Below are 11,292 nucleotides of genomic sequence, written 5' to 3'. Positions count from 1 at the left end.
ACGAACTGTTGCTCAAACCAAGAATGATCATAGAAATATGCTCAAGTAACCTCGACATCAACGACGGAATCGTGAATGGGATTGACGACGTTTTCAAAGACTCTGACAAGTCGCAAAGACCATCTATTGTCTGGATAGAATTAAACAACAAAAAAGCGAGCTCTAGAGCACGTTACAAATACAAAAACAATGACTCTAATAGTAGGCTTACGTCAAGGACACCAATACAACCTATCGCCCGCGAGATCCAAGTCGACAACAACCATTTGAACACAAATACTAGGAAACAATTCCCGATCCAACCTACACCTAGACAGACAATTCATCGTTCGCAAGGGTTAACACTGGATTCGCTCACCCTTAACCCAGAACGAATTACGACACATGGCCTTGTATACACAACAATGTCAAGAGTTCAAGACCCAACAATTATGTACTTCACATCAAAAGTTCGAAGTAAACAAATAAAAGTAGATAGAAAGGTCTCAGAAGAAATTTCAAGATTACGAACACATAGGATATGAAAATTCAAACAGTTAGATTTCACCATAAATGAGATCTATGAAAAAACATTACAAAGCTTAAACACACGATCATTTTGACTTCACCGAAAAGACATGATGGCCTCCAAAATCATCCTTACGTCAACTATCTTGTGCTTTCAAGAAACACATATAGAAATACATCCAACGTCGAACCAAAAGCAAAAACAGACAAAATGCTACGAATGTTAGGCGACATCCTCCGGGAAATACCCAAGGAGGCAACAACGTACATTATGGGTGACTTCAACATCGACTACAACTCCGACAAAAACCCTGCAAGAAAGTTGAAAGGCATGATGCAAGAGAAAGGCTTGCGAAAATTGATTTTGGAAAGCACTACAATACACGGGTCTACTATTGATCAAATATGAATAAACGCGAACCAAGAGCAATCAAAGTACAGGACAAACTTCGTTTACTGGTCCACTCATTCACTACTCTATACAACAATAGAAACATGAAAGAAAAAATAAACTAAAAAAGTTTTACCAATGGACGAACGGGTTCGAAATGTCACAAACAACAATTGTGTATACACAAATCAATGGCAAGCCCATTGAAGAGTCTTCAACTTGTTTCAATATCGTCGATAAATATGTATAGGCTCATTAGGTATTAAATAAACCAAACTCTTGCATAGACTTTCACGATATTAATACTACACTTTGCCTAAATAACTTTGCCTAAATCATGGAGACGTGTGACAAACTGAGTTGACTATGACTCTAGCATTTAGATTGCAATTGAAGCTTAAGGAAACATAAATGAGTAACTCAACATCTCAAATAATAGAAATATGGACTTAGGAGATTATACACAAGGCTTTTTTGTAAATAAAAACAACTATTAACATAACCACTATTAGACTCTTACTAAGCCATAAGTATGAAGACTTCAAGTTATTATGTGAATATAAAACTTTCGAATTCTTCTAGGAATTGAATTGAAGACATCATACAATATTTTAATTTCTCTAATAATAGTGATTCACTAAATTAAACTTTCCAATTTCAAGGAATCAATGTCTCAATACCCTATAAAACCTACTTATTCCAAGGCCATTACTTGAGTTGAGAGGAGATGGTTGAAGAGAGGGAGGAATGATGCACCATTAACTACCTTACACCAAGGACAATTTTAATGTTTTTCATAAAGAAGTTACGCTCTCACCACACCGTCCCTACTTAGGGGCCTTAGCACATAGACAGGTTTTGACAGGAAATCTGTCATCATTATTTCCACTCTAGGCCAAGTGGTCTACAGCCGGTTTAGAATGGAAATAACCAATTTTTATCTCATCCAAGACCACTTGGCTGAAAAATGGGAATAACCAATTTTAGACCACTTGGGTGAGAAAATAACCAATTTTTATCTCATCCAAGACCACTTGGCTGAAAAATGGGAATAACCAATTTTAGACCACTTGTGTGAGAGAAAATTTGGTTATTTCCATCCAAGACCACTTGGTTGAGGCTGTAGATCACTTGGCCTTACCACCCTAGAAACTAGAATGGGATTCCCTTTTCTAGGGGTTGGAAAGAATGCACTAATGACATGTCCATGCGCTTATGTTGTTCTATCCATCCATTCCCTATCTACTTGCTACTACTATTTTTTTTAACGAATTTATTGCAACCTCCACCTACCTCAAGTTGACTTCACTTGCTCCCGACCACTTCACCTCCCTCTCAACTCTCCCCTTCAGTTTTCGATGTCCTTAATTGATGCTCTTCCTTCCCTGACTCAAACCTACAATGTTTCTTGTGTTCGCCATCTCCATGATGCATAAATGGAGATGTTCTACTTATATGACAGATTAGCTCTATGAAAAATGTTGCACTATGATGTTGAATGTACAATAGCAAATAGCAAGCATTGTTACCAAGGGACACTAGTCACTTGCAAATATGTACTTAGATGAGGGAAATGGAAAAAAAGCATGCATAGGAGTCCCCCCTATACAGCCCCTAATTCGTTTAGCCAAGAGGTGTGCAGGGGGCATGGATCACTTGATCCAGAAGCAATTGCTTTCTGCGATAATGCATAAAACCATCCATTTCTCCATTCAAACTGCAAAGGAAAAACGGTTGCATAAGTCAGCTTCATCACATGAGAACTTACGCACAATAACCAGCTTCACACACCCCAATAATATCAGAATAACCCGGTGACAATATAAATTCAGTTCTACAAAAGCATCTGCTAAAATACAGAGTGTGGTGCACAGTTCCTGATTCAGCATCTAGCTCAACTCTGCCAACGTCTTTCAGCGCTAGGTACCTTATCCTGATTGTACCAACTTTCCATGAAACAGCAGTTTGGAAACCTCAAATTTCATGCATCTCTACCCCCCCCCCCAAAAAAAAGTTCAAAAAACATTTATGCAACCCTTTACAAATCAAATCACAGCCGCCCCAAATGCTAGTCAGGTATAAATAAAGTCTGTCCAAGCAGCCATGACAGTACATAATGGACAGCACGTGGTACCCACCATTGGCACAACATTGACACAGCCAGATCTGACATTGGGTGAATGCATGGGAGAGGATAAAGATGCATATGAAGTCCTTTTCTAGGTGAAAAAAAAAACGTGATTCGATTCATTCAGTTGGCCTCAAGTGCTCTTGATGCATGATAGAATCGGCATGACTTGACAAGGATCTTGAATCACCAAAATTGTCTCAAAAGAGATGAAGATAAGGAGTCAATCAGAAAGATAAAGGTCACATGAGATCAGCTGGTGCCTAAAATGTGACACAAGGACTTTATCACGACCTTGCTGCTCAGAGCTCATTTGGAGCAGCATTCGGGTAGTTTTCGTCAAAAAACCAGTCCACGGTTCTTCTATAATGCTGGCGACGTGGCTACTTCTGCGCGATTCCTTTCTGAGGGAGAAGCTCTACCTATTTACCTTCCTCTCCAGTACAAAAGCCCTCTGAATTTCGACCTCTGCATGAAGAATTGAAGCAGATTTCTGAGCTGCCTCTTTGGCCATGAAAGCTTCACTATGCAAGTCTAAGTTTGACTTTGGACAGTCAAAGTTTGACTGGTAGTTTGACCAAGATTTATTTTCAGTCTGCTATGCTCATTTTCTAGCATCTACTTGGTCATTTTTTGCTTAGACATCTTGCATAAATGTTGCTCTGACTAATTGCCTTATGCTTTGACATTTACTTCAGTCACATAGAGAAATCCAAGTCAAAGTATTCAAGTTGTTACTCTTTGAAGGATTACTTTTTATTGCTCATATTTCCCCTGTAAGAGAGAAGACACTACCCAATTCTTGGGTTAGACCCTCTCATGGCTACCATATTGAATATGGACAAGTTCAATGGTAAGGGCTTCCACACATGGCAGATGAAGGTCAAGTTTGCATTAATGAGGGAAAACCTCTGGGGGCTTGTCAAACCGGCTTCAACTTCTTCTTCAACAACCTCCAATGCTGGAGAATCCTCAGCTCCGACACACCCAGCAAGAGATCCTGCTAGAGAGGAGAAAGCATATGGCATCATTGCTCTTGATCACATCTCTGACTTAGAGTCTCCTTCAGAAGCTTGGCAAAAGCTTGACATTATTTTTGGTGCTAGCTCTCACATCTCAAAATTATCACTTAAGATTGCTTTCTTTGAATTGAAGATGGTTAGTGGCACTCCTTTGGCTGCCCATGTCAATTACATGCGGAGCCTCATGACTCAACTTGCTTCTATCAACTCTCCTATCACTACAGATGATGCTATGGCAGTGTTGCTCAAGAGTATGCCTGAAGATTATGATCATGTTGTTACCACTTTGAAAAATCTTCCTAATCCTAATCTTGAAGGTCTTATCTCTGCTCTTCAAGAAGAAGAAAGACACATGGAACTCCGGAAAGGCAATGACACAACCTATGCCATAAAAATCCAGAAGGGCAATTTTTCACCTTGCAATCATTGTGGGAAGACTAATCACCTCTCAAAAGACTGCTTCAAGATCAATCCATGCAAACACTGTGGCAAAAACAATCATCATGAAAAGTTTTGTAGAGCCAAAAAGGAAGCAACTTCAAAGTCAGAAAATGCCAATCTACTTTCAGTTGATGTGCCTCCACAAGATGAGGCATCCCATGAAGATTATGCTTTTTGAATAATCTCCATATATGCTCCAGATCTCTCTTTTTTATGTTGAGTCAAGGTACTCAGCCTGGATAGTCCTCCAAAATGAATGAAATAAACTATTGTGTTTTGTAAACACCTCTGGTCACCATATGATGTAGGCCATGTGTATGTGTTTTTGCTCCATGGTACCTCCTGCAGACATTGTGTGCATATACATGCAGGGGAGATAACCACTGGAAGGTCTTTTGTATCCCTTTTGTTTACCTTACACCCATGGGAACCCTTGCTAGCTTGAGATCCTAGCCATTGATAGATCCATGACCACCATGAGATGGCATGTGACACCTTGTGCTAGCTGTATCCTTGACATAGCCTGAGGCATTCCCTTGAGGGGGGGTATGTTGGGATATCTCAAGGTGTATGCCCCAGGCACACCTTGGTTTCTATGTGTGTGTGCTAGAGGCACAATTAGGTGCCCATAAGCACTGTTAGGTGGTGGTAGAAGCCACATAGGATGATTGAGAGAATCTAGGAGCAGATTGAGGAGATGATTGTGGAGCTCAGAGGTCATCAGTGATGTCAATGATCATGTAAGATGTGCCTACTTAAGGACCTCATCTTTCTTCATTCCAAAAGTAAGAATTCTGAGTTTGTGTTCACTCCATGCTTTCCTTTCAGTTTACCAACAGGGTTGACAAATGCACCAGCTACCTTTCAGGCACATGTGAACAAAATATTGCACCAATTTCTTTTCCGATATGTGCTGGTTTTCTTTGGTGACATCTGTGAGGGAAAGAGAGGGGAGTCGAACGTTAGGAGAGAGAGACACCAGGAGTGTGGGTGTGTAAAATGTGTTGAGCCACACCACAAACTCAAAGGTTTTATTAGGATTAGGGATTCACCCTAAGACAGTCATAGGGGTCATAACTTTTAAAGGGTGGCAATGTGCCTTTACCCCAACAACCTCCCACCTAAAGGCCAATGTGCCTAAAGGGGAGAAAAGAATAAAAAATTACAGCAATATACAGTTACTGTATACAAGACCATAAAATAAGAATGGTCTCATCCTAATCCCATGATGCGGCGACAATGTGCAAATCGCTTTGTAGGCAAGCTCTTAGTGAGCAAATCTGCAGGATTATCATCAGTATGCACCTTCACAAGCTCAAGCCGCTTGTCTTCCAGTACCTCCCTGATGAAATGGTATTTCACATCTATGTGCTTGGTCTTCTGATGAAAGACCGGATTCTTTGCCAACATGATAGCACTCTGACTATCACAATGCAAAACTGGCATATCTCCTGTAATGCCTAAACCTCCCACCAGCCGAGTAAGCCATATTGCTTCCTTGCAAGCCTCAGTGGCTGCAACATATTCAGCTTCAGTGGTTGACAGTGCAATGCATTTCTGCAACCGAGACACCCATGATATAGCACCTCCTGCAAATGTGAAAATATAACCGGTAGTAGACTTCCGGTTATCTGCATTCCCTGCATAGTCTGAATCTGTAAAACCATGCACCAATGCATCCTGCCTACCATAGCATATGCACAAGTCTTTGGTACCCTTGAGAGACCTCAAGGCGCCTTTCACTGCTTCCCAGTGCTGCTTGCCTGGATTTGCCATATACCTGCTGATGACTCCCACCGCAAAAGCAATATCCGAACGAGTGGCAACCATGGCATACATCAAAGAACCAACTGCAGATGCATACGGAACCTTGGCCATCTCAGCCTTATCATCATCTGATCTGGGCTGTCCTTACTGCTGAGTTTTAAATGAGGAGGCAACGGGGTACTAATAGACTTCCCCCCCTCCATTTTAAACCTCTGCAGTACTTTGTCAATGTACTCCTTCTGTGACACAAACAAAAGTCCCTTGGACCTGTCACGAATAATCCGCATACCAAGAATATGGTTTGCATCACCCAAGTCTTTCATGTCAAAAGACTTATGCAGTTGCTTCTTCAAAGCACTAATCTCCTGCTGAGATTTGCTAGCAATCAGCATGTCATCCACATATAGAATGAGTAGCATCAAACTACCATCCTTTGCCCGTTTGGTGTACAAGCAGTGATCGGTCTCACACCTATGATACCCTTGGGACTGCATGAAGGCATCAAACTTCTTGTACCATTCTCTTCGCGCCTGCTTGAGTCCATACAAGCTCCTCTTGAGCTTACACACAAGCTGCTCTTTCCCTTTAACAGCATATCCCTCTGGCTGACTCATGTAGATCTCATCATGGAGATCTCTGTGAAGAAAAGCAGTCTTCACATCCATCTGACATAAATCCATGTCCTCATGAGCAACAAGAGCTAACACTGCTCTCAAAGTAGTCATCTTGACTACAGGGGAAAAGATCTCATCAAAGTCAATGCCCTTCTCCTGCTTAAATCCCTTGGCAACCAATCTGGCCTTATACCTCGGTAAAGCATTTGAATCTACTTTGACTTTGTAAACCCCCTTGCATGGCAAAACCTTTCTGCCTGCAGGTAGTTGCACCAAGTCCCATGTATCATTTTGAAGTAGGGAGTCCATTTCTGACTGCATGGCTTTCTCCCACTTCCTTTTCTCTGTTCTTCCCATAGCTTCCCTGAAGCTGGAAGGCTCACCACAATCTGTCAGCATGATAAAATCAGCCACATTATTGGCTCCTCGAACAAACCTGTCAGGAGGCCGTTGTACACACGGGTGCTCCTCCTAACAAAATGTTCCGTATTAGGCTGCTGTCTAGCCTGTTCGTCATGCATGACGGGTGGCTGTACCACCATATTTGGCTGTTCTACAGCGCCATTTGCTAGCATATCCAGTGGTGCATCATTGGCAAAATTGTCTGGCTGATTTTCAGCCTGTATACCCTCTTGAACAGGGTTATTTACAGCAGCCTGCTGCTGCATATTAATGGGCATTCTTTGCTGTCCGACATCATCATAAACAACCCTCCTGTATTCCACAGGTTGAACGGGTTCTTTGTGTACACTATCCTCTTTAAAGATGATGTCATTGCTGCGTATAATCTTCCGTTTGACGAGATCCCATAACCTGTACCCCATTTCACCTTCGTCACCGTAACCCATGAAGATGCATCTGAAAGACTTTGGCTCCAGTTTGGTGCGCAGTTCTTTGCGTACATGAGCAAAGCACTCGCAGCCAAACACACGTAAGTGCTTATATGAAGGTGGCTTGCCAGACCACACCTCCTCTGACTTTCAACTCCAAAGCCTTGTTCGGCGACCTGTTAATTAGGTGAACTGCTGTTTGCACGGCTTCTGCCCAAAAGCGATGGGGCAGTGCAGCATAAGACAACATACATCGAACTTTCTCCTGAATAGTTCGATTCATCCGCTCACTCACACCATTTTGAGATGCATTATGAGGGGCTGTGAGTTCCTGTTTAATGCCCTTAGCTTCGCATAACTCTACAAAAGCATGTGACACATACTCACCCCCATTATCGGATCTGAGGCATTTCAGCCTGCGTCCTGTCCGATTCTCAACCTGAGCGACAAACTTCTTGAAAGCATCTAAGGCATCGCTCAATTGCAGCAAGAGCAAACAAGTGCTGGAAATTTTGAGGTTGCATCAGCTTTATGCAAAAGCCAGCAAATGTATCTTTATGGAAAAAGAGGTTGAATACTTGGTATGGCAAAAGAGGTTGAATACTAGGGGCACATTTTGAGCAGATATGGGATTCAAATGGACCTCGCAAAGGTGAAATGCGTGAGGGAATGGCCACAGCCACTAAATCCAACCCAGCTGAGAGGTTAATTGGGTCTTGCTTCCTTCCACAAGAAATTTATTCGGAAATTTGACAAGAGGGCAGCTCCTCTTACAGACCTCTTGAAGAAGGATGCCTTTTTGTGATCAAAAGAAGCGCAGCTCAGTTTTGAAGACCTAGAATTTGCCTTTTGACTCGTGCATCGGTGTTGACAAGCCCAAGCCCTGACTTCTCACGGCCATTCATTAAAGGGGAGCATAATCTGAGTGCCGGAAAGCATACCAAACTTTTACATCTACGTGAGAGTGATTGGCATTGCATTTTGTGGCCTGGCCTCTTGCTCCCTATGATCAGGTGGTGCGTCATTTGAGTTAATCCTATTGGATGGCATATCTCTTTGAAAGACCTTGGATGCTACAAAAGCTTTTTCATAAGCTGGATTATTGGAATTTATCTACTTGCCCATTGTATGTTTGCCTTCAGCTTTTGCAGTCCATTCTCATGGCATACATGTAGTTTCAAGTGCCACTAATCCCTGGTCTTCTCTGGACATTCAAAAAGTTGTCACCAAGGTTATGGAATGTTTGTGGTACACTAGACATGATTGTTAGGCACCCCGACTTCTCAAATATAATTATGTTTGTTTGCCCAAGATGCATGGGGGTCTAAACATTTGCAATATTCACACTCACATGTTAGCTCGCAAGGCCATGCTCTTGATCTCTTTCTTAAAGTAGCACCAAACATGGGCCAGCCCACACTCACAAGTGAAGGCACCATATTGCTGGGCCTTAACATATACCAGAGATCTAAACAGGCTCAATAATGCATTATGCTCAAAAGTATACCTTTGAAAGACTAGAATATATCCAATCGTACAAATTTAGATTATTTTTTTGTTCTAAAGTCTGAAAATCTATACAGAAAATAAAAGAGAAAACGAAGGAGAAGAGAAAAGAGGTAACAAAGTTTTTTTGAACAACAAAAGGAAGACATACTTAGCAAGCAGAGCAACACTTATGTCGTCATCAATGCCCAAGCGTAAGCAGCAATACTGGGTTTCTAAAGACCCGTGGAGTCTCTTGGGCAAACCTAGTGCTTACTAAAATATGTCCCCCCCAAAAAAAAGACACACACAGAGACACGCACAGAGAGAGAGAGAGAGAGAGAAGAAAGGAAGAAGGTGACTAAGCAAAAATAATCAAGCAACAAAATCAACCAAAAAACAGGAATAAAATCTCTCTCTCTCTCTCTCTCTCGTGTACGAATGAATTTTTTTTTTTACAGAAGTTAAAACATAGAAAGCTAAATGAAGCCCTTACACTTATGTACTGCTTCCTACAAAGATGCAAATTACATTCCTAACTTAGAAAGCACATGCATACTCCATCACACTTGAAACTAAAAGAAAACGGGCTATTCAGCTTGCCGCTTTTTGTTTCCATTATGTTCAGTCATTCTAAACATGCCTAAGGCCAATACACCATAGATAAAAGACTTCATATCTAAGATTGTGTGTACTTTTCTCATTATTTTTCTTGGATTATAGCTCTTGTGTATTAGCAAATTACTACATTGAGTGATATAAGGCTCCTTAAAGGCACAATAATCTATGGAATTTGGGAGAAATGACTCCATATTTTGCCAAATCAAAAATGTTTTAGTCAATGTGAGGCATTTTTATAATGTGTAAACCACTATATTCTGGTTGTTCATGTCTATCATATATCAACCTCCTCTAATCCTACGATACATTGATAAGGTCTAAGATCCAAGAAAACACAAGAATCCCCTCTTGAAGTGCAGTTCGGTTCACAAGAGTCATAAGGATAGATTCCTTCTCCAAAACCACAAGCGTCTTTGTACATAAGGTCTTGAAGGTCGAGAACATCTCGTACAAATAAATCATCTATAAAATGCCTAACTTGGCTAAGCTTATGTAAATGATAGGGCAGCTATTGATAGAAATAAGACGTTGCATAAACTAGGAAGCAAAGGCCTCATCTTTTCCTAGAGGTCACGATGAAGCATGAAAACATCGGACTCACAGGCGACGACACATTGTATATCCACCCAGCCAACCTTCAGAGAGAACAGCTCGTATGTTTTCTCCAAAGCCCTCGTCTCCCTAGGTGATGCCACATGTGAAAAGCTAGAGGCCCATGCACCTAAACATTAATTCCATTTGCCCCTTGGCAATTCACACATTTAGGTGCACCTAGGTCCTCAGCTTTAGATTCACCAAGTTTGTGCCATGTCACCCTCACCAAGGACCTTCACATTGGTCCTTTGATTATTAACGTATAGCACAACAGTATACAATATAAATCCGGTCCTCTCAAAAAAAATGCTGACTCACCCTTCCAAGGTCATGTTGCCCCCCTCTTCCAAGGACATAACATTAGTTCCCTCTTCAGGCATCATCACCCTCGATGAAGATGAGATCTAGAAACGCTCTCTACATCTGATACACAAACTCCCAGGTAGCCTCAGATAAAGGTAAACCATGACATGCAACCAACACTGCGGCTATCTTTCGATTGCATACTTGCATTATTCGTCGGTCCAGGATTCTTGTTGGTTTGCGCCTTGCATTATCCTCTATCGCCAGAAACAAAACAACACCCTCAATCAGTGAGTCACCTTGGTGGAAAAACTTAAACATGAAACATCAAGTAATTCCATTTTATAGGAGACCTTGCCTATTCTTTTAAGAATTAACCACGGCCCACAATATCTGGGTGATAATTTAGCGCACTCTCCTACACAGTCAAAGACTTAGAGCGAAATGAATGAATTCTGGAAAAAACTTTTTCTCCTTCCTTAAATTCTCTAACAGTTCTATTGTCATCCGCATATGGCTTAGCACTATTCATAGCTTGGCATGTGTTAGCTCTCGTAAGTGCTGGCATCTCTCATATTTTAACAACATA

General features: G+C 41.4%; 1 protein-coding gene across 5 annotated transcripts in view; it reads right to left on the bottom strand.

Moving 5' to 3' along the window:
• Window positions 1-237: 237 nt before the first annotated feature.
• LOC147882918 (nuclear protein) overlaps window positions 238-11,292 on the bottom strand; it is a 57,632-nt gene continuing 46,577 nt past the window's right edge. The window contains exon 5 of one of the 5 annotated variants that reach the window (XM_087400779.1): window positions 238-309. In XM_087400779.1, the coding sequence (XP_087256905.1) occupies window positions 304-309 (6 nt within the window). In that variant the 3' untranslated portion in view covers window positions 238-303. Of the gene's footprint in view, window positions 310-709; window positions 819-1,988; window positions 2,616-11,292 lie in introns of those variants that run through there. The other 4 variants (XM_087400778.1, XM_087400781.1, XM_087400780.1 and 1 more) reach the window with 4 other exon arrangements.

The sequence above is a fragment of the Dipteris shenzhenensis genome, chromosome 29 (assembly GCF_047967505.1).
Source record: "Dipteris shenzhenensis isolate YYH24624 ecotype China chromosome 29, Dip_SZ_1.0, whole genome shotgun sequence".
NCBI classification, from domain to species: Eukaryota; Viridiplantae; Streptophyta; class Polypodiopsida; order Gleicheniales; family Dipteridaceae; genus Dipteris; species Dipteris shenzhenensis.
The sequence above is the reverse complement of the archived record's forward strand: the minus strand, read 5'-3'. Positions and strand labels throughout refer to the sequence as shown.